The 26065-nt window shown below is 40.7% G+C and overlaps 1 protein-coding gene across 8 annotated transcripts in view; it reads right to left on the bottom strand.

The window, feature by feature from the left end:
- epha8 (eph receptor A8) overlaps window positions 1-26065 on the bottom strand; it is a 128493-nt gene that overhangs the window by 57786 nt on the left and 44642 nt on the right. For all 8 annotated transcript variants that reach the window (XM_061041424.1, XM_061041417.1, XM_061041419.1 and 5 more), the window contains exons 3-6: window positions 10528-10581; window positions 7772-7915; window positions 7444-7593; window positions 2385-2700 (exon numbers count right to left, since the gene is read on the bottom strand). In XM_061041424.1, coding sequence (XP_060897407.1) covers window positions 2385-2700; window positions 7444-7593; window positions 7772-7915; window positions 10528-10581 — 664 coding nt within the window. The remainder of the gene's footprint in view (window positions 1-2384; window positions 2701-7443; window positions 7594-7771; window positions 7916-10527; window positions 10582-26065) is intronic.

The raw sequence follows: 26065 nt of genomic DNA, 5'->3' as shown, positions 1-26065 counted from the left end.
CAGGAAAAAGACGGAGAGGATGGAGTTTTCTCATAATTGGGGGGTTTGTAGAAAGACTAGGGACACATGTTAAACTTTATGAAGTGTATTATATGTGTTCCCTTAAGAATGATCTTAAAACATCACTTTTCTCTTGTGCCTTCGGCTGCTAGTTTATCTTAGTATGTGTGTGTGTGTGTGTGTGTACATAAGTGCAGTTTATGTATGGCCCTGTGTGTGCACTCTGATAGCAGCGGGTGTATGTGTGTATGTGTTGTATGGAATGGTGCAGGGTCTTTTTATACACGGGTTTTGGATTAAAATGTGCATTTGAATCTTTTTGTTCATTTTTTAATGAATGAGTTTGTACTGTGTTTGGGTTTTTTTGTCTCCTGTAAAGGACATTGAGTTTACATTTGTATGAAATGTGCTACACAAATAAAACTGAATTGCATTTTTTAAGATTTTTAAATTTAAGAGTGCACACTTATGTGTGTATAAATGTCAGCACATACAAAATGAAGCTCATTATACTATGAATTAAGTATAAACCACTTCCTCATAATGTCTTGTTCAACAACATGCTTTATGACATTGACAGAGACAGACAGTCGCCCTGCCAAAGACCCTTAGTGTTAACAACTTAATGAGGTGATGAGACACATTGTAACTGTTAAGCTGATAAAGAATATGATGATCCGGGTTTTAATACATAATCAGACCAAGTTGGACTGAGGCCTGCTCCAGTCTGGTCGACTTGCTGCAGAGAGCTGAGAGGTGACTCATACAGTCTGTGGGGTTTGGGGCATTTTCTGTCTCTTTCAGTAGTGGACTGAAGAAAGATGACCGGGGGTGTGAGGGGAGGAGGGATGGCTATTAATTCAACTGTGTTAAACAAATAAGTCTCTGCCTGTACTTGCCATTAACAATAATGACAAGTTATTACACAACTGTGTGATCAGGACGGTTTGAATCATGAAGAGGTTGTCTAGTCATAAAACTGCTGTTTCCAACAAAGACTCAGTGAAGCTCTCTTATCTCAGATAACTTTACAGTCTTTGGTTTTGTTTCCTCTCCACTCCCTCTCCTACATGTTTTCATTACTCTTGTGTGCATACTTCATCTCTCCTGGCATGTATTTAGTTCTTAAATCTTTTTTTTTTTTTAAATCTGAGGACAGCCTGGCTGAAGTTAACCTCACTCTCTTAAGGTTCACTAACTTCTGGCGTTCTCTGGAGATATGACAGTTTGTGTTACCCTCATCTCTGAATCCACCATTTCATCTTCATTTAGTTGTTTCCCTTGCAGCAGAGATTAGCAAGGCCAGCTGTGCTTACCAAATGTCTGATTTTATTTTGGTTCAGGAACACTGGAGAATTCATTCTCAGCTAAAGTAAGGCCCATGTCAAATCACACACGGGGATGCCATTTCTACGCAGTGTCTGAGAACAAAGGCGTGATGATGGCAGACCTTCATTACGGCCCTCTTACAGATTCACTATCTGTGAAGGGCAAATGATATTTAACCTGAAATGGATTCACTTAGTACCTTGAACAGCTTTATTTTAGAAAATAATTTAAAATCAAATAATTTACTTTAACAAAGTCCCGTTGTTACGGCCCGGGTGCCTGAGTGATTTGACTTCTGGGAGTGCATGCTCAGCATCCCAGCTTTGAAAAAGGCTTCCCCATGAAGAGTGGCATTCTGAGTGGCAGCTTGACTTCTCTCCTTGGATTCTAAATAATTGTTTTTTTTTCTGATTTTAAATTAGTAAAGCTTGGAGATTTAGAGTTAGATTTTTGGTTTCAGTCAACTGTGGTTTTGGGTAAATCTGACGTTTGAAGCAGGAGGGCTGATCTTCTTTTATACAAATTTATCTCCTGTGTTTGGTTAAAGGTCACTTATCATCCTCCTTTTCAACAAGTTTCAATAATACTTAGAGGTCCCCAAAACATGTCAGTGAAGTTTTTGCCAAAAATCCACTCCTGCCTTTAAACCCCTCTATTTCAGCCCTGCACAGATAAGGCCGTTTTTAAGTGAGCTGTTATTGTTATTTGGTTTAATTTGTTTTTATTCCGGGAAGGTAGCATTATAATAAGGAATAGTTATGAGCTCATTTAGCTAAACTTGTTGGTATTGCTCTTTTTGTTTGCAACTAACAATTTTTACCAGCATTTGGTCTGGAGACCGGGGAGGGAACAATTCTCTTTCTTAATTTTATGTTGCACCCTAAACGGGCACGTAACACCTGCGAAAGCTTGAACTTGAGTAGGATATTGTGGTTCTTTGGTTCTAACCAGCAACCACACATGCAGAAAAAAACCCACCCAACTGGATAACAAAACGGAGCTTATTAAAACAGCACCACACAACTAAGGCAAGAGAGTAACCTGAGTGAACTTACCCACGCAAGAGTCTCTGTGTTCCTCAAATCCTGCAGAACAAACACACCTCCCGATGGGCACCAGCCACTCCCCCTCAGCGCTGCAGTACATCTTCGGTGTGTCCCTCTCCTCTGCGTGATCCACACACTGTCCCCTCACCTCCACCAGAGAGGACGAGTCTGCTCCTGTCACCACGTCCGTGAACACGGCCAGGTTTCGGCTCACACCCACACAGCGTTTGTAGTACACCCGCACAGAGGTGAGGGCGATGCAGGCTCCGATGTCCTGGAAGGCCAGGTAGAAGCCTCGCCTGCTCAGAGGGCCGACACCTCGCACCTGGAAGGAGAAGAGGAGGTTTGATATTCCCATCACAGATACTTCAGGGCATCATGTGAATGTTGGGCTGCTTTTGAAAAGGGCAACAATTGCAGAATAGGCTGCGTCATTAATAACAGTGTCCTTTTGAGATTTTTCTTTACTTTCAGCATGTTTCGTTCGTTTACATTCAAATGTTCAGTTTTCAACAGTTCGGTATCATGTTTCAAAAAGAGCACTGCATTCAGATACAACAACTGCCCTTATGGTAAATGGTAAATGGACTTGAGCTTTTAAAGCGCTTTTTTAGTCTTCTGACTACTCAAAGCACTTTTACATTACAGGTCACACCTACACATTCACACACTGATAGCAGAGGTTGCTTTGTAAAGTGTCCATCAGTATTTTAACTAATCCAATTCATACACATTTATACACTACTGACAGAGCAGAGGGAGCAACTTGGGGTTAAGTGTCTTGCTCAGGGACACACCGGACATGAGGCTGCAGGAGCTGGGAATTTAACCTCATACCTTCCGGTTGAGAGATGACTGACCACTGACCACTGACCAGTGAGCCACAGCCGCCCTTAAAAAAGCATAAATGCACTTATGCATTTGTGTAATTTAACTTTACTTTAAGAGATAAATCTAATTGACTGTCTTCATTTTGATAGTTACTGTAACTTTAGTAACTTGACAAATTGTATTGTAAGCTTGACAATTGTATACAAACGACACTATAACATCCTGCAAACACATTGACCATCTGTGCATTTGATTTGACTTACTGGACAACATCCTAGAGTTTTCAAAGTTCTCTTTTTGAAAAAACTCTTCACTTCTCTAACTAGTTCATACTAAAAGCTCAAAGTGTGGTTATTGCAACAACTTGTGAGCAAAGCAGGATGAACAGTGTGAACACAGCCTTAATGTAATCTCTTAACCGGTGTCTATTGTTGTGCTCTGGCAGCAGTCATTAATCAACTGCTCCGCTTTCAACAACAACCGGGAAACTTTAATATGCTTGTTTTTCATAAAATATCATCATATCACAGCTGAGTATCTTGTTAACACCCAGGAGCTGATTCAAAACACGATTTCACAAGTTTGTTTTGGAAACACAAGAACATCTACGGACCTTGTTTTAACAGAAAACTTTGTCATGTCTTCTATTGTCACACCTGACAAAAGTACAGAACATTAAAGGATGAAGGATAGATATTCAAAATGAGAAATGGACTTGAGCTTGAATAGTGCTTTTCTAGTCTTCTGACTGCTCAAAGCCCGTTCACACCCATTCACACACTGAGGGCAGAGGCTGCGATGTAAAGTGACCATCAGAAGTAACTAATCCCATTTATACACATTCATACAGAGCCAAAGAAGCAGCGGGAGCATCGTAGGGTTAAGTGTCTTGCCAAAGTACTTATCAGACATGTTGCTGTAGGAGCTGGGAATCGAACCCTCAACCTCCTGTTTGAGATATGACCCACTCTACCGACCGACTCTACCAATGGAGCCACAGCTGGACCAAATGCCTGTCTAAAGAAGTGTTGGATATGCGTATTGAAGAAACTATAGTCGTGTAAGTATACCAGTATCAGCGACCCCAGTAGCTCTATAATGATTTGTTTTGAAGTGAAAACTTAAATGATTCTGTGGTTGAGTTAGTGTTCACACTGACATCATGGAAATATAACATTTCACCATTGACCAAGAAATGTGCTGATCTTTGGTGAGAGTTTCCTGAATGTTTGAATACCGATTCTCACCCTTCACACGCTTGATTTTGTATTCATTCAAGATGTGAAATACAAGCGGCGTGCTGATGTACAGATTGCAAACATCCAGTTTGTTTCCGGCCTTTAAAGGAGCCGTCTCTGCATGCTGAAACATCATTGCTGCTGCTCGATTAGTAGATTTGTTTACAGACTGACTCAACGGATTGAATGGATTTTGCAGAGTCAAACTAACTCATAAAGCTCCTGATGAACGCTGTGTGCTAATTAGACAGTTAATTATGAATTGTGAGCTTATATGGGCCATTCTTTTTGGGTTAGAATGGGGGCTGTTTTGTTGCTATTTAATGTAAATGCCAGAAATTAAACATGTTGTATAGTCTCAATCAACAGTTACTATTCGACTCGCCTCAAGCATTTTCTCCACCCTGCACTGTGTGATAACAGTTTGTGTTATAGGCACACATTGTATGGTTTCAGCTATGTCAAATACAGTTTTCTTTGTGGTTCACTGTTCTTAAAGTGGCAATATATGTTGGACAGAAAACATAACAAGAAAAGGCTGCCACCAGGGTTCTCCAAGTTATATTGAAGACCATCTTAATACTGTTTAGAGTTTATTTAAAGGCCAACTTTATGGCCAAACTGGAAACAGTATGACAAATATAAATGGAAATGAGAAACACAAAGACTCTTGCAAGGAAAACCGACCTGAAACAGTTCTTAAAGAGGACTGTTCTGTTTGTTTTGCTTGTTTTCTTGTGTTGTTTGTGTCTCTTTTATTGAGTTTTTTGTGTTTTAAAGGCCCATAGGGACGGTCACTACAAATTAGGCTATAAATGCTGTAGTGTTGGTTTACTTGCTCAATGCTTGTCCTCATACAAATAAACATGAAACTATAATAAAAGTGCACATCAGAATAAAAAATGGGTAACAAGAAGGTTACATCATAAGGTGTATATTTAGAAACTGGCTGCAGAACAATGCACAAAGTACAGATCTAAAAAAGTTACTCAGCTCCCCCGACAAGATCAAACTGGTGGAAGAGCATCATTAGCAGAAGTGGCTGGTAGACCAGTTTAACCAGCAAAGCTTATCTGCTCCGACAACACAGCCATGCTCGGTCACCTGCTGAACAAAACTCAACTTTCTTTGGTGCAGGTTAGGTATGCAGCATAGGTTGAAAAAGTGGAAAACTGTACTCTTCAGGTATAAAACAACTTACCAAGTAAACAAGCACGGTTTTGGGTAATTTTCTTTTTTACCTGATTCACACCAAAGAACAATCTACGGACAAGTGTTAAAGTTACACACTGAATAAGATCAAAGTCACACTTAACAGCACACATAAATAAAGAAATAAAGACTAATGTGTCTGTTATTCATTAAGTTGCTATATTCATTTAGTATTTCAGAAATATTATGACCTTCGTGGTGAAAGTACCAGTATTTATTTTAGTTAAGAAGTTTTAATTCAATACTTTTCAAAGTGTTGTATTTCAGCCCTGTATGTATAAGTATTAACTCCCGCTCTCTGTAACACTTCAGTGTAGCACAGATGAAAATCTCAGCTCACAGGAACTGTTTCATGCCTGGCTCTGAATCATTTTATAAGAAATATCATCTCTTGGTGCAGTACAGAGGGAAAATAACAGAGTTCGCTTAAATGGACATCTGCTGGATGTAAATTACAGAACCTTTTCCAAAAGTGTAGCTTTATTTAGCTGCTTTGGAATATTTGCGTGTTCACACTCAAACGGCTTCAGGACTGGAGCCATCGAATGGGAAGGAGAAACTGAAAGTATTGAAAGACAGAGAACATTCTCGTTTTAAGTTCTTCTCCTGGGAGCTCTAAACTAATTTTAAAAAAAGACACATTTATCCTTAAAAAAAAGCCTTGATGAGATTATAACTCAACAAAACTTCCTACTTCCAACACATTCTATGCGGTTGCCTTGTTTAAAAGTGAAAGCATAAAATGTATCTGCTTATTCAACCCAAACAGACTTGTTTCATACTTTAACTAATTGTTCAACAGTTGAACTTAAAACATAAATAACTCCAAAGCAGCTTAGTTAAAGATGTAATATGTCGAATTTATGCACTAAAATATTTTTAAAAATTTAAAATGGACCAAACCTACATCATATATTTTGTTGTTGAGAACTTAAGATTACCATAAATATTTCCAACAGTTATCAAAGCCAGAGGAATCCATAACAGACACGACATGTTTATCGTTGCCATGGAAACACTGGATGTAACATCAAAGACCGCTGCATAAGGAAGCGGGAGCTGCTACTGAAAGCTGCCGTACTGTTGCTGTATGTGCTGCTGCGATAGAGACTTCATTTAAATGATACTTGGACACATCGTCGGTAAACATATTCTCTTCCTCGGGCGTGTTTCGCACATTCGTCTTGACTGAGGTCAACTCGGAGTTCGTTTTCATCGGTTGGGGGTCGAGTAGTCGAGAGAATCTTTCCCAGCCTCAATGTCATCTCTTGCGCCAGAATTTACATGCTTTGGGTTTAAGAACCTTTTGTAGCATTGTTTAAAGTTTAACATTTGGCACTTCAGTACAAACAAAATGTAAAAAAAAAAGACTGGGTTGAAAGTTTAATGGTGAAGCAATTTAAGATGGTGTAATTGAATTACACCATATCTTCATATTTGCAACTATGTAATCAATAAAAGAGAAGCTCCACTAGTTAGTTTCTGATTTGAACCTTTTATCAATATCGAACTCTTTCCTGAAAGGAGCCTGGCTGTTTGTTGTCTTCTACAGATCTGCAGAAGTGAGCACAATAAGCCCCTGAGTGACGAGGCAGGAAGAGGCACTCAGGGTCTCTGTGGGGCTGGGGATGTTTCCAACTTGTCTAGAACTCCTGTGGAGGAGTACGTGCTAAGAATTGGAACAGACTCACAATCCAAAGTGAAATATTTCTTCAAAGTGTCTGGACTGCCATTTACCGTATTATACCAATCAGATGTCATTCCCTCGTTCAGCGTTTTCATTTTACCTCGGTGTTGAGTTTGAGCCGTCGGACTCCCAGGTCCACCCCGGTGAAGCTCTCATCAGCAGCGATGGTGTCAATCTTAATGAACTGGTTCTCCCGTATGGATGAGCCCACCGCTCTGTCAGACTCGTAGTAGTACATGTTGAAGGTTTCCTGCAGAACAGATAGGTTGTATTATTTACCCTGTATGTTCGTTCACTGTGTTTCAACATATATAGTCCATACTAATACACAACAGAAGTTACTTAATATGATTTAAGAACTCTATTTTACAGCGTGAACTTCTTCCACACATGGCCTCCCCACCCTCTCCTCTGTGTTTGGGTGTTACCTTGCAGGTGCCCAGTACTCCAGGCATACTGTTGCAGTCCCTCAGGGTGAACTTGACCTCGATGTAGATCCTCCTCGCTCCCTCTCGAGGGATCCAGACCGTCCTCAGCCAGTTGTTCTGGCTGGGGCTCATCACATTACAGACCTGGTTCAGAGTAAGTGTTATCATCAGCGACTGTAGCAGCGACGTACATCATCCAACAGCAACCATTACAGCGTGTTAAAGAAGCGGTCAGCAGTAGCTCTTCACAACGTCTCATTTGTATTCAGATGAAAAGGCATAGGCTGACATACAGATGAACCTGAACTCAGAGGGGTAGAAATGTGTTGCTCAAAAATCATTCAGTGTTTCCTGGTGTGTGCCATTCATCAATTTACCAAATTGTCCCAGCATCAGAAAAAGTTAAAAGCAGTGTAAGTGGAGCTACTGTCTGCTGACTTCATTTAATTAACATGTGCAACTTCCTATCTGATGGTAGAATTCTCCACACATCACGTGTTAACACTGGTTGAAGTTACATTCGCTGAAGTTACATGCGGTAAACTGACGTAATGTCTGTATTTTAGAGGTTTGCTGTTTTTCATACTGTGACTGGGGTTTATATCCTACAATTAAATACGAGCACTTTTGTGTCTTTATTTTATGGGCTTTTATAGGTCATCGGATTTAAGTGTGACTCAGCATTTTAATGTTTCATTCTAGATAAAAAAGTCACACTTTAATGAGTTTGTGCTCTCACCAGATTCGTTGGAGAAAACTTCATAATGCCATTTAAATCTTCAGACTGTTGAATAAAAGTAAGAGTATTCAATTCCCAATTATTTCCCTGATTCATTTTTGTGGTGGTTTATCCATTAATGACTGTTTGGTCTACAAAGTTAAAAATGGTAAATTGTCAATCACAGGAGAAACATTCAGCATTGGAAAAGCTTTTTAAGCATGTGGTTGTCTAGCTTACAACCATTAATCAGATCTAAGAGCAAATCAGTCTCAACCATGAATTGGACACATGATAAATCTTCTCTTATTTTGGAAATGTTTGTTAAACGTTAAAGCTCTCTGAGATAAACTTTGTAATAACTGTTTCAAATTTCCTGTGATAGATATGATTTATAAGTCAGCGTCTTTAGAGGTTGCCTAATATAATAATAGAGTCCATGCACGGCATTGGTGGACTGAATCACTTTCTAGGATAAATACAGTCTTCTGAGTCTAAGTCTATAACGGAGGTCCAGAAAGTGGAAGTGTAGATGAAAGTCTTTGCATTTAAAGTTTATTTTGGTATCACTGATTAACTTTTAAAACCCATTCAGAAACGCCTTTCTCCTTATTCTTTTTAAACTGTCTTTCTGTGATTTTACTGACATGAATGATTTTCTTTAAATGCTGAACATGGATGGAGGGATGGATCAACACAGTTGGACCTCATGTCTCATGTTTTCTGTAATGTTGTTTCTATTGTCTTAGAAACTATTTCTCTATAGAGACAAAGTCTGTCTTATAAATAATAGCATAGATATTCTAAATATTATCACATTTGGGATGGGGTGTTTTATGAGTGGGCTACACATGAGTGCTGTCACAGTTCTGGTTAACTCCCTGCTTTCCTCCCTCTTTCATAAACCAATGAGGGACGATTCTCTGTGAGTGTATTTAGCTTTTTCAAATCTTAAACTTTAAACTTTACTGTTTGTTCTGAGGAAGACGCAGTGCGTACCTACATACATTTGGCTTACGTGTTTTGTGTGCTCCAGTACTTTCTCTGGATCCTGTCTGAGAGAAGAAGTCCACTGAATTCTATTTTGATTGATTCATTATTTTCCTTTTTGTTGTCCCTGTTTGTGTGATAGAATGTTTTCAGTTTTTAAAGCTTTTTTTATTCTGTGATTTAAAAGTGTGGGCCTTTTATTGTAAAGCACTTTTAACTGTGTAGATAGAAGAGTAGGTTAAAGTGGAGTACTGTTTTGTCAGGTCCATGAGTCGTTGTTTATGTCAAAGTCAAAGTCAACTTTATTGTCAATTTCAAAATATGCCAGACATACAGTGGAATCGAAATTGCGTTTGTCTCCGACCCGCGGTGCAATACAACCAAAATGAGGTAAAAAGATAAAATAAAATGAGGTAAAAATAAGATAAATAATATTTACAGTAATAAATTCTAAATTGTGCAAAATGGTAAATAAAATAAATAAAATACAATTTTAAGAAAAAGTAACTTGTGCAATATGTGCAGTGTGCATTAAACGGATTGATGTGCCCAAACAAACTGAGAAAGATGGTCTTAACATAATGTTATCCCAAACAAGAGCAAATCCAAAGAAAGAATCATCAGACAGAGACCACATGCACATAATAACCTTTGAGTCAGCATGGGATCAGGTTTTTTAATTAACGTTAATGTGAACCAGGCTGCACAAAACAGGTTTTACACTGTTTCCTTAAGAACGAGAAAGACATCTGAAACAAACTCTTATTGCCATACAGTTGGTACCGCAAAGGAGAAATAAATTAAGTTGCTGAGGTTGTTGGATTACAGCTTTTTCATTATTTAATGAAAATTCTCAGGATATGATTTTTTAAAAATACAACATAAACTTGTATTACTTTAACCCAATTAATGTTTTGAAAAAACATTTAAATACATTGGGGAAATAACCCACCCAGCAGTGACCAAAGGTATTTATTTAAACATTATCATAAAGGAGTTAATTTAAATAAAACATCCACCCGCTCCACACACTGAGAACATTACATACCTGGTATGTGTGGATAGGACTGAAGTACTCATCCATCTCATTAATGGCATCCCACTGTGCGGAGAGACAAAGAGAGAAAAAAAAAAAATGTTCCCGGGGTCAGTCACACGTTCACACGGTTTCAGATTCATAAGCAGCAAATCATTCAGCTTCTGTCTATATTTCCCTCATGATGGTCCGTGCCTTCGTGGCTCCCTAACCACATCGGAGGATTATTAGCTTTGACTTCAAATGAAACATGTGACGATTCCTGTCGCACATGCAGCAGTCATGTTAGTGTGCACGGTATGAGATGTGCTATATATGGATCTCTCTGAAGATATAGTGTGATTTAAGTTTCCAGATGATTGGTGGTGATTTCAAACCTCGTTTGTCTTCATCGCTCGGTTGGAGTTTGACTGTCAAAAGCAAGCAGAAGAAAGTTTGTCTTGGCATAAGGCCCTACACTTTGTGTTTCTGTGTCAAAGCATTATTTTACATTCTCTGTAATTGCTGTTAACCTGGGATTTTGGTTTCTGGTTTTTAAAATGATGATAGTCCCCCCCCCCCTCCCCCCAGGTGTCCTGATGAGAATTGGCTTCCATGTGCTCTACATTTTAGCATGTTGGAATTCAATTAGTGTAATTCCAACAGGGCACATTTCCCCCTTAATGAGATGCCCCTCATGTATGTGATTGGACTTGCACTGTTTACTGAAGGCCGTCAGCAGCCAATAATAGAATCACAACAGGGACCACTAAGTAAATTGTGTTGGTATTTCTAACTGCGTTGATGTGCATTACACCTCCCTGCCTGCACCGAAGTTTGTCTGTACATCTACCGAACTTAATTAAAAGCAGCAGTCTGATCTGCTCCTCTGAGTGTACTGTGTTATATATAAAAAAAAATAAAAAAAAGTACTGTATGGACAGATCAGGAGCTCAGAAAATGCTTAGATTTCATGTAGTAGGATGCACTGGAAGATTTCTGTTAAAACTCTGATTTATTCCATCCAATCAGTGTGCATGTAGAGGCATAGTTTCCACAGTGTATGACAAGGTGGGTGGGTGGATGCACAACAATACAAGATATGTACAAAGTAATGATACAGGGTTTGCAGAGACATTAAATTGGGAGATAATTTAGTGTCTTTGCGGTCATTTTACATTTCTTTAGTCATTTTAAACTTCCCATTAAAAATGTGTTTGATGTCCTTCATCCTTATCACATGAATAATCACTCCCCTAATTAGCCATGTGCTGCATTACACAGAGAGACAAACCTCAGCACTGAGCAGGAAGAAGTGTAGTCAGAACAAAGAAAGTAGGTCCATCATATGTATGTACACTATGTCAGTCAAAATAAATGCAGACATGCCCATCCTAATAAGTCAGGGTCTAGTTTCCACCTTCTAGTACACGATGCTGCCGCAGAAAAAGTCACTGAACACACACCAACTCATCTGAACTGTTTTCAGTAACACAAAGCATAATGAGGAGAGATTCCCCAAAAACAGGGTCTGAAACTGAATCTAAATGAAGTCTTATAATCCAGTTGAAGTGTGGTACTATCTGCACAGACTCTGGCGTCTGTCTTTTTTACTGAAAGTTTTTTTTTTTTGCCAATTTGTGAAATTGAACGGCTGTTCATCTGTGTTTGTGTTTCTGAGTATGCGCCTCAGTAGATGTAGGTCTGACTGGACACAGACACACAAAAGCATATGTATATAAAGAGCGCTGCACACAAACAAATCCAACTCCGTCTGCCGAGCTGTAGGTGAGCTCACGACAGTTTTAAAAATTCTTTTACCTCTTTATTTACACCACTGCTGCCCTCTCTCTCTTGCTTTCGGTAGCTTTAGGCTCAAGGAACCAACCTACTCACCAGAGACATCTACAGGCGGAGGGATCGTTGTAATTTAAGAATTTAAGAGGAATAAAAATATATTTTTGGTCATTTAATGTACCGAACGGGGGGGGGGGGGAACAATATAGCAGTTGTGAAAACGAATACCATGATACTGCACGACCCTCCTATTCTCACAGGTGTGCAGTACATTTAAAGAAACTCACCAGAGCTCAGACATAGAGGAAAGAAGTAGCTCGACTATAACTGCAGGGATTTGATGACATTCAGAGAGCATATTTCTTTTGTTTCTACTTCTTAGTAATAAATAACTTAAACACCCCTTTGAGAAAGTCATTGTGCCATTTGGGTTTGGATTTTAAAATTGTTGGGGGGGGGCTAAGTCAGCATTTAACCAAAGCTCCCAAAATTACTAATACTGTCCCTGTGTGTCATAAGATATCAGGCCAATGAATGAACGTTTACTCATTTCCTGGAAAAAAAACAATACTAAAAATACCATCTCAACGGATATAAACAAATCCTGTGACTCACTCAGTTTCAAACTGTATGCCTTTCTACTCCTCATCCCATCCAAGAGAAGATAAATTCTCCCGGCCTCCCTCCTTCAGAGGAGCCGTAGTGAGGATTACAGGTGAGTTTTTAAAATAAATATTCATTAGATCCAAACCCGGGGCTTTCTTATATCATCGTCATGATGAACTTTAACCTTCAACAATACTCTGTAGCGATGCTGAACTGATTTTTAAGTGTCAGCATAGTCAATTTGTATGCGTACAAGAATGGAGACATGCATGTGTGTTTAACCCCAGTATTACCCATGATCCTCCTTGGCTGTGGATACTTGTGCAAACGGCGGAGTAATTGAAAGGGAAAGTGTCGACCCCGGAAAGCTTTGGGACGCCCCTAGCTGAACTCAGCCCCCCTGATAAGACATCCAGGCTTTACACAGAAGCCCTCCAACTCATCTCCTGAGCCCCGAGTCCCCCTGCTCCCCCCCCCTCGCCCCACTAACACACACTCCCCAAGGCGACACCAGCCAAAAACCAGTGGGATAATTATGATGTGAAAGTCTCACCCATCTCACCCTTTTCCTCCCTTCTTCATCCTCTAATCTTTATCAGCTAAATTGAATCCGTCCTTGAACTTGTGAAGACCTCGGCTAATTAGCGGGGTGTATAACCTCTCTATCTTCCTCATTATTCCCGTCTTGCCATAGCTGCACTCTTAACCCCTCCTTTTTTTTTTTCTTTGCTTGGGAAATCTGAGATTTTTCCTAAATGTAATTTTCTCCAGAAGTGGAAAACCACAGCAGCTGAAGTCAGATTGTTAGGAAGTAGCAATAAGGCCCAATGGGAGGTGATGAAATTTGGCCAAGAACGGTAGTTAGGTCATGTAAATCTTCTGCTCTTCCAAACCAACAACACAAAAGAAAGTCGCAAAGAAATCAGAGAGTCTGTAACGAGTGCAGATCTTTCAGGAGAGAGAGTCTGTCACGTTGACCACTGAAAGCATGCGCTCCAACCAAGCGGCAACTTCCAGTCTTGAAAAATGAAGCCAATGTGGAAGTGCAAAATCCTAAAGTTTGGAGAGTGTCCACTTGAGGCTGGCTCCAGGAACACCGGAAGTCACATACACATGACTGGCAAAAAAGCAGTTTTTACAGCATAAATGAACATGTTTACAGCCTGGTACGAAAAACCAACTAGGTAATTAGTGATTGTCATTACTGGCGCACACTGTGCATATGTGTATATTTTTTTAAATGGCTCTGTTTCAAATTTGAAAACGATATGTGTTATCCGTAGTTAGGCGTCAGCTGACATGATTGGCAGGTCGGCGCGATGCATCAGTTTGTCAAGAGGCTTAAACCCCGCCTCAGCTCCCGCTCTCAGCCTGACGTTAGGTTGATTTAAAGTTAGGCTGAGACAGCATAAATAATAACCCCCCCCCCCCCCCCCCCACTGTTGATGACTTCCTCACCCACACCCTGCTTTCTCAGCTGTAGAATAAGCAGCTCCCCACAGTACTCATACTTTAAATATAAATAAACTATTGTTCATCCTTGCCCTATGGCCCATTCATTACTTATTTTTTAATTTATGCAATATATCGTTTTTCTTTTTTGCTTACACTTGCTTTGTTGTTTTCTTCTCCTCTCTCTTACAAAACAAAGCCCAAAAAATGCAATCTATCACCAAAATGTGCCCCAAACACTCTTTGGATTTAATGAACTGCCTTTGTGTGAGCATAACAAACATTATTTCTATTTCACAAAAATAATGACAATATTTACGTTTGTTTTATCATGAGTTTAGACTTATGTCAAGATCTAATGGTCAAATTATTTTCTTAAATTTTAACATTTTTTTATCTGCCTTTGAACACCGTCCATCATTTTAAATCACAAAAAAACAAATAATAAAACATATAGTACAGTGCTTCATAATAGCCAAATGATGATGCGTGTGTGTGTTATTAGTGTGTGTGTGTGTGTGTTCTGGCATGGAGATATGCGTGGGGCAGACGGACACACAGAGAGTAAAGTACAACAGCGAGATAGAACAGGTGAGGGAGAGGAATTAATTGGCTTTAAATTGCACATCTGTTTCCTGCCTGTCAACTCATCAGGTGTCATCAGGAGAAATCAAACATGGCACACAGAGAGCAAAAGTGTTCCCTCTCACACAGAATTAATACGTGCACGCAATGTGAATACGATACAAAATATACAACAGGTACATGAAAATGTGAAGTGTATGAAAATAAAATGTCTATCAACTCTCTCTTTATGGTATTTATGTCACACTGGATGTTTGAATCTTGCTGTATACATTTCAGAGGTGAAAAAATGACAAAAAACTATTCAAGGTTAAGTACGGTGAAATTTGTATCAGTCCTGAGTCAGGACTAGGGATGGAGATTTTTTAGCGACATTGATGCCCTTCTTGAAAGTCCTTAACAATCCCAGTCTTTATCGATACCACTCTCGATGCTTATATCAGGAAAGCAAACAGATTTCTCCTCCAGATAATTGTATTCGTCCAAGTTTCCCGCCAAAAAAACGAAATTGTCTTTCTCTTGTTCCATTTGAACGCATCATGATGATGATGGTTTTATTTCCCTGAGCTGACAATGAACACATCATAAAATCTTTTTTTTCAAATATGCACTCCTAAAAATATCTAGATATGTTCAGGACGACTGCTCCAGATATTCTCCTGACCGGGCATATCCACCTCACACCGTGAGACTATCCCTGTCAGGCGGGAGCGGGGATCTCCTGAGGTAAGACAGGACGTAAAAAAACAACAACATGGAAGTAGCGGATGGGGCAACATAGTCCGCTATACAATACTATAATGAGAATATTTGACTTTATGTCAATTCTACGTGTAGTCCAACTGAATCACTGAATCAACAAAAGAGCGGAGAACAACGTATTGACGAACAGAAAACATAATGCAGCGGTTTAATTACATGCACGGAGATCGTAGCGGTCACATGCAGACACTCTATGCACCGTGCAACAGCCACAGTATAACCATAACTCCCCCTCCCGTTGGCCTGTCCTGAATTCACTGGAGAATATCCTGCTGTGTTCTCATATCAGCTCACTCGGAATTGCGGCGGAAAAAATACGAGGGGTCTGGCAGGAGAAACTCCAGTTGAAGTCAAAGCAAAATTCTGTCTTTTTGCGTTCCACATACAGCTCCTTCAGCAAATAGCAGGAGTTTTTTGCAAGTGTGAAAGACCTACAGTATATTTAACCCATGTCAACTTGTTTAGTTCCATCCTTCATCCTGCTGCTTTCAGCTGCAGCAGCCTGAGATGACAGTTGTAGGTGCTGCATTTTAGTTTAACTTGATTTTCAATGCTGATGTGCCTGTTGGCTGGCAATCATATTTCTTTCAAAAAACCTTAATAGATAATCAATGTATGGTCAACAGGGCACCCCGTGCACAAGCCTAAACACGCTCACAGGTGCTCACGGTTGCGGGATCAAATCATGAAAAAACAGAAGTCCGTGGCACACTGAAAATAACTTTACTATATTTTTATTGTGGGCTTCTTGACAGTAGCTTCTTCAGGTTCGCCCAGACAATCAATGTATGTTTGGGCATGTGTGATTTAACTTCAAACAAATGACTTGGCTCAAGATATAATTTTACGTTATGGGACCAATGAGACTCGATAGCAGTATCAATGAGCTCAGCTGTTATTGATTTCTGGGTTTTGAAAATAAAGAACCGGGTCTGTTTTGACCTTTATCCTTAGTCAGGACACTCCTGAACACTTTCAGTTTTAATTCTTTTCAACTTCAACTAAAGTCTCACACATATGGCATAGCTGGTTCTCCAATATAATTGTTTCATCCCAAACATTATCCTATGTAGTCTAATTTATTTGACTGCTATTACATGCTTTTTTTATCCTTGCTGTTGACCACAGAGCGGTAAGTAACAGTGGCTGGTGTGAGGCATACGTCGGTGTTGTGAAAGAGCAGAGAAAGTGATCCTGCAGTGAACCGAGGAGAAAGACAGGAAACATGGTTGATAAGAGAGAGAGTGGACGATAAGCTGTGTGTTGTTCCAGTGTACTAAATTTGAGCCTGTGTTGTTGTGACTCACTCTTACTTCAGTCAGCTGATCGCCCCAGAGCGCCCCGAGTGATCTGATAGTACGACTGCTATCATCGCTATCTTTATTACATCAGACAAAAACAAAAACAAAAGCTGTAAATTCAGCCTGTAGATATTTATTTCTTCTCATGCACGACTTATTGTGTTTGCAATCCAGAGATTATTTGGACAACGGGACAAAAATCATCGGTGGCACTTCTGACTCTTCGTAGCAGTTAGAAAACATCTGATCCTCGTATCTTGACTTCTCAGATTCTCTTCACTCCCCTTCTCCCATTAATCTCTATTATTTCATTTATCCTGTTAAGTGTTTTTATTTAGACAAAGACGATGCAATATGAGTAGCTTGAAGATCACAAAAGCTGTTTTTCAGAATGAAAGTGTGTTCGTGCAGATGCTTTGAAAGTTTGAGTCTGAATCTTGTGGCCTTCCCTGGTACGAAGCCCTGCAGCATGAAATCCATTTCAGTCTATTCACAACTCATGATATGAAAGAATGTGGATGCCTAAAAGATTTAGAGAGAATGAAAGATTGATTAGCAAATATAGAGAGAAGACGGGTTGAAAAGAGATGATTATGTGCTGCTGGTGTGAGGGACAATAGAGAGGGAGATGCCTGTTTAAGGCTCCATTCATCATTGTTGTTCCAGAGGAAGCTGAAGGCAGCTGCGGGTAGAAACACAGATTCTTGCAGCGAGTCTGCTGTGCTGATTTCCTGCTTTATTTTCAAATTCACGGCACGTTAAATTTCTCACAAAACTAGCCTTGAGTCCTTGAGGCCAAACAAACAAGACGTAGTAGTTGCATTTACTGAGATTAAAAGTTAGACATACTTATCGTTGTTATCAATGTCCTCCACTGTCCTATTCGTCCTCTAAGGCGGAGCACACACTGTACACATCAGAACAGACGTCCAGAAAACCCACAGCTCAAGTGAAAAACAAAGGTACCACACTGAGCCAGAGGCGGCAACAGTTCAGACACAGCTCAGGGAAGTGCATTAAGTTAAATAAAGTGCTGTGCAGTAGGTCAAATAAAAAGTAATAACACATGATCAAGCTGCGGCCTGGCAAACACTGAAATATTTTTAAAATCTTAAAATGTGAGAGACTCCACACATGACGACAAATCATGACAGATTAACAGTTCATTTCTTGCACGCTAACCGATTAATTCACCAACATTTTTTCAAAGTATTGTTTTATTGTGGTAGGGGTGGGCGGTGCATGAATATCTAGAACTGACTTGTCTCTTCTTGGCTTTTACATTTAAAAACCCAAATGAATTAAACAACAAAAGGCTGCCTTGTGCTGCAGCATGCTACAGTTCCGACTTGTGAAAATAAATTACAAAAAAATCTGCGTTAAAGTGAGAATAGGCAGCTGTGTCTTAAGTTGTTTCTCCACACACTCTCTAGGATAACACTGGCTGGCAACATTTTGTCAGTTCAACAAAGTCTTGGGCACAGACAGAAGACAGGCAGATGGTAGGAGACACGTGTTCAGGTTAAGGCTGAGAAACAACAAAGGATGAGGTTAGGGAAGTCTTTTAAGACTGAGGAAAACAAGTCCTGCAATGCAACTCACTGAGGGGGGACTTTTTCACAAGTTACTTCATAAAGTTCTCCAAAGTAGAGTTTTTCCTACACATAACTGTGTTCTTGTTCACAAATGAGGCTAACTAGGTCTGTGTAATACTTTTAACCTGAGCTCGTTGTTATGCAGATGGAGCTGAGGTGGAAGGCAGAGATTTTGATTTACCACTTGATCTACACCCAACCTCTTATCTGTGGTCATGAGCTACAGGTACATATCTCCACAGGGGGCATCAGGACTAACCACCATGACCCAGCCGAAGATAAACTGCAGAAAGTAGTTGGCTGGTGGATGGATGGAACGCAGCCTGCAAAATATGCAAATACTATGGTGTGACAAACAAACATCAGAGGTTTTTTCTTAACTTTTCTCAACTATGTTGCTTTCCCCAAGTAATAAAAATTGCTCAGCTTTTTTCTTTTTATTTTCGGGAAGAAAATCGCTGGCTTTGCACTCGGGAGCGATTGGATGAAGAGCTTGTGCGCTGAGAATGAAAGCGCTGCACGTGGTTTAGTCTCTATGACAACAGTCTATTGATAGCAGCCACAATATGACTGTAACTGCTCCAGCTTAAGAAACAGAGGTTGCTCGCCCTCCTACTCTGGATGATGAGCTTAATAATAACGACGGCCCGCTATCACGGCTCCGATCAGACACAGAGCAAGGAGGATGTGGGTACACGACACAAGCCGTAGGAGACAAAAATACAGGGAATATTATCTTCTGAAAGAGCACCGTGGACGTCAACAGTGCCTTTCTGAAAAGTTGGAAGATTTTCAAACTAGAAGCGCTGAGAGCGGCCGCACAAAAAAAAAAAAGAGAGCGCTCGGAAAGAAGGATGCTGGGCACTGCATGTTTCTCTCCTCACTAGAAACAATTTTTAAAAAGAATCTGGCATTCGGAAAAAAAAGGCCAGGAGGATTCAGGCACTTATGGACGTGCATCATTTTAGCCATGTAGCTGATAAAGGCTACTAGATGTGATTAAAGTGGGTCTTAAAACATAGATCTAAGGTTAAAAAAATGTACTTAACCTTTGAGGTTAACTTTTTTTCGCTTTTGACGTCAACCGATACAGAGAATTGGAAAAACTAGAAGTGTAATGAATGAAGACATTACACCAACTGAGCCTCAAGTCAAAAGACCAATCCCTATTACCCCCTGATTTCACTACACTCTCTAATGAGCACAGTGCCAAACACCTGAATGCTCCTGTTAAAGCTGGTTAGTAGACCTTCAGTTGTCAAAAACAATAAAGTATCAAACAATATACATCGATTCAATCAAATGAAAGAATGATCAAAATGCTGCTTTTCTGCACATACTTTAAAAAAAATAATCAAATAATAATCAGTCCAACCTTCAAGACTTGAACATTTTATGACCTGATGACAGGATAATCCAAAAGGCCATTACTATCAATTTCCTCGCTGTCCTTCTCTTGCCTTAAAGGATGCAGAAGCTGCTGACCAGACACACATTCGAGGATGAGAGGCGTTAGAAGAAAGACAAGACAAAGCTGGAGTCTGGTTCTTCTTTGAAAGATCTCATTTCAGATTAGTTTGTTTGATGGAGGTTTCTTTAGAACTCATAGACAGAAAAAGAATGACAGAGAGCGCGGATGATGAAGATAGAGAGTCTGTGGGGTGGGATTGCTGTGAACCACAGTGTGCGTGTGTGTGTGTGTGTCTGTGTGTGTGTGTGTGTGTGTGTGTGTGTGTGTGTGTGTGTGTGTGTGTGTGTTGTCACTCTGGCATTTCCAGGCTTAATGCTGGGCTCTATGTGAAGTAACAGGTCTGCATATTAACTCAGTGGAAATATCAGGCTCTGCCCAGCACCTTTCTGCCTCTCATACTATCAGCCACACAACCAGAGCAGACTTAATAACTTTGCATGTGTGTTTGTGCGTGTGTTCATGTGTCTGTGTGGGTCTGTACTCTCTTTGACAGCGATAACCTTTCTGGAATAGAAGTGTTAATTGCACTGGTCTGGGATCAGTGGGGGAGATGGTGTAATTGCTATCTATTCTGGGATACAATTTTTAACAGGACAGCCTGTGTGTGTGTGTGTGTGTGTTGCTATGTGCAAAAAGATGCAAACACGTTAACAAAGGGGCTTCAAAAGAAAGTGTTTTACCTCATACACAAGTCCTACAAAAGAGTTTTTTCCTGTGCGTGTTGGATAGGGGGATTGGCGTCATCATTGAAGCTTTTCAGCCAAATATTCACTGTGGCAGCAATTACAGCAGAGAGCAGCTTTAGTGTCTGGCCTCTGTTTACCTCCTTTGGCCTCATGCATTGTCAGCTGGGAACATTTGGGTTGTTTGGGATTTTTTTTTTTTTTAAATGTAATTTTGGGTCCAAACTTCAATATTTTTTCGTATTATCCACCTGCTCCAACGGAAGAATGATGCCAAAGAAATAGAGATACATGTATCTGAGACCCCATTTGCACCTGTGAAAATTTGATCCGTATCTGGACATGTCTTGATAAAGAAACATGCATAATAATGCAGGGTGTGAATCCATCTCGATCAGCCTGTGATGACATCTGGCTGACTCAATCTAGAGGAAGTCTGCCTCAAATTGTGGTTTGATATTATGTAGGTGTAATTGCTTTCTGTAACAGATGCCTGCATCTACTAAACGGCTGGGAACCTCTGACCACAGGAGATCAGGTCTCCAAGACAATGAAGAGGACGAGGATAAAAACAGGTATTAACCAAAATGCATGAACATTTTGTTTGTTACATGGATAACGAGACTTTATAAGTAACACAATACCAGGTTTAAATGTGATGTACAAATGAGCTACACTCACTTCTATCTTCAGTTGCACAAGGGCCAATCATAGGGCCCTATGAAATCCATTTCTAGTTTCTTCCAGATACCGTTTTTTTTCTAATGTGTTACAGTAGACCGAATCACGATATGTCACGGATCAAATAATCAGATAATGAAATTGAGAAAAGATAAAAAAATAATCTGCTCACAAATTACCCACTTCATATATCTTCAAGTGGAAAGGGGGTTATGCATTTACTGTACAGTGTATCTTCAGTGTTTGGATATAATGCAGTTCATAGACTATGCAGGCTGTTGGGTAGGCTAACGTTACTATCATAAAGTTAGCGATTGTTAATAAATTCAAACACAATGAGTAAAAGGAGGAAAGTCAAACCGACCATTTGATCAGATCACGTGCGTTCCCGACCATAAAGACTTCCGTACAGATCATGGACTTTGTTCCTTTGCACTAAAAGTAAACAGGTGCATGTGATGGCTAGCGTTCCTCTGTGTGTGTGTGTGTGTGTGTGTGTGTGTGTGTGTCACCATGCCCCTACGTCGCTTTCACATGCAGACAGAGGAGGAGCAGGAGTAAAATGCTGCAGCTACACCAAATGTAAAAAAAAAAAAAACTCAGCAAAATGAACTTTAATAGGTCTGAAATAAGTAGATTTTTGAATACATGACGACATGATGATGATATTTTGCGTTGAAGAGCCGATTCAATTTTCATTGTCAAATTCCGTAATTCTGTCCGTGATTTCCACATCGTGGAAAATCATAGAGGCGTACAATTATTCTACAATTTCAATTAATAACATTTCGGATCTTATCTTCATCGTCTTGCTTCTAATTTAGCTCTGAATTTCGGATCACATTTGAAGATATGGAAGATATTTTAAGATATGGAAGCGCGCCTGCGTTGCTACAGCACAGTTGGACAGAGCAAACAAATGTGTCACCCTTGTGAGAGGCAGTAAAATATTCCCAATGTGTCCATGGCTCTCACCCACTGTAAGCTGGAATAGGCTGTAGCTCATTTAAACTCTGCAAAAAAAAAAGTAGGTATTGAAAATAGCTGGATCAAAGTAGCTCCTGATCTTTTTCAAATGAAAACTGCATAAGAACCTATACCTACAGTATGGTAGTGGAAGCAGCAGCCTATATAACTCCACCAGCCTTTCGAGAAGCTGCAGGGAGAGTTGACTCCACACTTGAGGCCCATTTCAGATCATTTCATTCCAAGCAGATCATCCCTGCTGTGCCTGTTACAGCCCATAGCAGAATAGAGCTGTCCGTCAAACTGTCGAGGCTGAGGTGGTCTGTCAGCCTCAAATCTCTCATTCAAACACCTGGGCAGTTTCTTCTCTCAGGTCTGCAGTGCTGATCAGGGAATGCAAACCTGGATCAGGTAGGTTTCAACCGCCTTTAGGAAAGCTCTGGCTCAAGATCTTTGAAATAAAGATGGCCCATCTGCATGCCGAGGCTACTATCTTCCCACCTGCCTGCATCCACACGTACTCCTCTGCTGCTACAGATGCCACAGTGAGGCCCCTCCAGTGATCCAGCGCCTGCAGCAAATCCTCGCTTAACTTGGCATGTTTATTAAGTGAGATGGTTCCACAGAGCAGCTGCAGAGGTGTATTTCCACCTCCATCAGCCAGAAGCAGCTGTGCTGTGTCGGCCATGCTGCCGTCTCATGGGGGCTTATACGGCCAATTACACCACCATGGACGGTCATAAGAAGGGCAACAGGGGAAGTTCAAGAACTAGCCAAAGGTGTGTTAAGGAAGTCTGTATTAGTCCTGTGTGATGGTGCTGCTGATCACAGCAGAAAGGCACCAAGAGAAGTTTTAAAAAAGTAAAGTTTACAGTCACTAAACAGACTTTCACCTTTATATGAAGCAAAATTCAGTGAAATAAAGTGTAAGGTCACACAAAGACACTGTTCTTTATTTTGGCAATCCCTCTGTTTCAATGTTTTTTCATTGTTTTCATACCGATTGTTACATGACTTTCTCTTCTCTAGGACAGCAGACGTGTGAAAGTTAAGGGAGACAGAAAACAGTCAGTGGTAAACATGACGTTATATAAAAATTCTTTAGAATGCACCTTTAAGAAAAAGCTAAAGACCCAGCTCTTTCATGAATACCTACTAACTTAATGATGATGGTCTCCATATTATTGATGATGATGATGGTTGTGACGATGGTTTTTGTTTGATAACGACGACTTATAAGATGGTTTCTATACTGATTAGAGCTCTCAAGAACTGCCCTCAATGTTGTGCTTTGCCTCTGGTCACTTCCTGTCAGCACCTGTGTGTCCAATCAGACTCAAAGCTGATCGTTTGCTCTTACTGACATTGTTCCCTTTTTTCTAGATCCTTGCTTGTGTTGAACTAACTCTCTGATGTACGTCGCTTTGGATAAACGCGTCTGCTAAGTGAATTGTAGAATGGCTTTTGGTCTTTTGTAATTTTGTACTAATATTAATAAAATTTCATTTGTGGATTCATCACGGATTTCAATCATGCGGTTTTTACCACAGTTGATAGTCAGTTGCTAATTTGAGTCATTAGCTCGCTAATGCTCGTTATCGCATCACCTCGTACTCTGTCTGTTGTTGCTCTGCTTCACTAACTAAATTCCAGATGTGTGTTCAGTCCGAGTCGGCAGCAGCTTTCACTGACTCCGTTGTGCTTCGCCTCAGCTCCGGCAGTACGGATCCCTCTGCAGCAGATACGCAAGGCTTCTATTGTCGCCTTACGCTGGAGCACGGCGCATCGATTTAGCACACAGCAGATCAAGCAGGACAGGAAGTCAGACACCGAGACAACATTAAAACATCCGGTTCATTCACAGGATGAATCACTCGGTTTGACGGTTGGGAACAATGACCTCATGTGCGTTTTGGTGTGTTTATAACAGTTTCATAACCACATACACCGTATTATCTAGCACTGTCGCTCCTAATTTTGTAATTACCGCGGGAACTCGGTGGTCCCGAGACTCCAGCTGTCAGGCGGAGCTGCTCTGTGCTGCGCTCCGAGAACGCAGCCTGTGGGGGGGGCACGGACGAGGGAGTACGGAGGCATAACGGAGCTGACACACACACACACACACACACACACACACACACACACACACACACACACACACACACACACACACACACACACACACACACACACACACACACACACACACACACACACACACACACACACACACACACACACACACACACACACACACACACACACACACACACACACACACACACACACACACACACACACACACACACACACACACACACACACACACACACACACACACACACACACACACACACACACACACACACACACACACACACACACACACACACACACACACACACACACACACACACACACACACACACACACACACACACACACACACACACACACACACACACACACACACACACACACGTCTGGCTCACTGCCTGGCACACATACATCTCTTCTCCCTCCTGCTTGTATTTAACAGACATGTTAGACGCAGAGGAAGATAGGCCCTCGTGGGTTTTATATGACCACCAGCCCAACACAAACATTTTCTTCCCGTTTTGTCACATTTTTTAGATATATTATTTTTTTCTTTGTTATAGAAAAATGGTTGTTGACGAACATTGCTAGTCATATTTTCCATTAACGAAATTAACAATAGCCCACCATTGGAAGACACTAAAGAAGATACAAATATATGAAAGTGTGTGTGTGTGCGTGTGCCAGCGTGTGTGTGTGCGTATGTGTGCCAGCGTGTGTGTGTGTGTGTGTGTGTATGTGTGCCAGCGTGTGTGTGTGTGTGTGTGTGTGTGTTTGAGAAAGTGAGAGACAGAGAAGATGAGAAAGTAACAGGGAGTTGTGAGAAATAGTTAGTAATGGCAACAGACTTTGGGCTTTTGACACTTCAGCTCATCACTTTCTCATCCACATCATGGATTCCTCAGCCCACGTTAATCATCTGACACACACACACACATACACACGGACACACACACACACTGTACTGTCAGCAGTATCGATTGTGGTGTGCCCGGTGGATGAACCTGTCATGGCCAACATAGATCGGACTGGAGGATAATGAAGTCTTCCTGCCCTAACTGACAAGCTCCAAGAGAAGAGAGAGCGGGAGAGCAGAGGAGAGAGAGAGAGAGGTAGTGCTGTGTGTGTGTGTGTGTGTGTGTCAGGGAGAGAGCGAGTAAGAGAGAAAAACGGGGAGAGATGCTCCTGGGACAGCCCACGGGCGTCCTAACCACTGCTTGAATAAATTGGATGGAAAAAAGCCCCTCGAGCAGAAGACGTGATCTGTCATGATGTCATCTAAACGAGACTCGCATAGAGGGAGAGGGCAGGGTGCTAATAAAGACCTAACCCTCACACACACACACACATGTGCACTATCGATTGAACGGTGAGTCTCAGCTGACAATCTTCTATTTTCCTGGAAATATTTTAATCCAGCTGCAAGATTGCTATTAAAAAAAAAAAAAAAGAGCACGGGCATGGAGGGTTGTTTTCTCCATGCTGACATATTGCCAGCTCAAGGTGGGATATTTATGCCACTAAAGCCCGTATCTGCAATGTGTAACAGTGGGAGGCAGAATGGTGGGGCAAACT

Source organism: Labrus mixtus, chromosome 7, assembly GCF_963584025.1.
Source record: "Labrus mixtus chromosome 7, fLabMix1.1, whole genome shotgun sequence".
NCBI lineage: Eukaryota > Metazoa > Chordata > Actinopteri > Labriformes > Labridae > Labrus > Labrus mixtus.
This window is presented reverse-complemented; position numbering and strand designations above follow the sequence as displayed.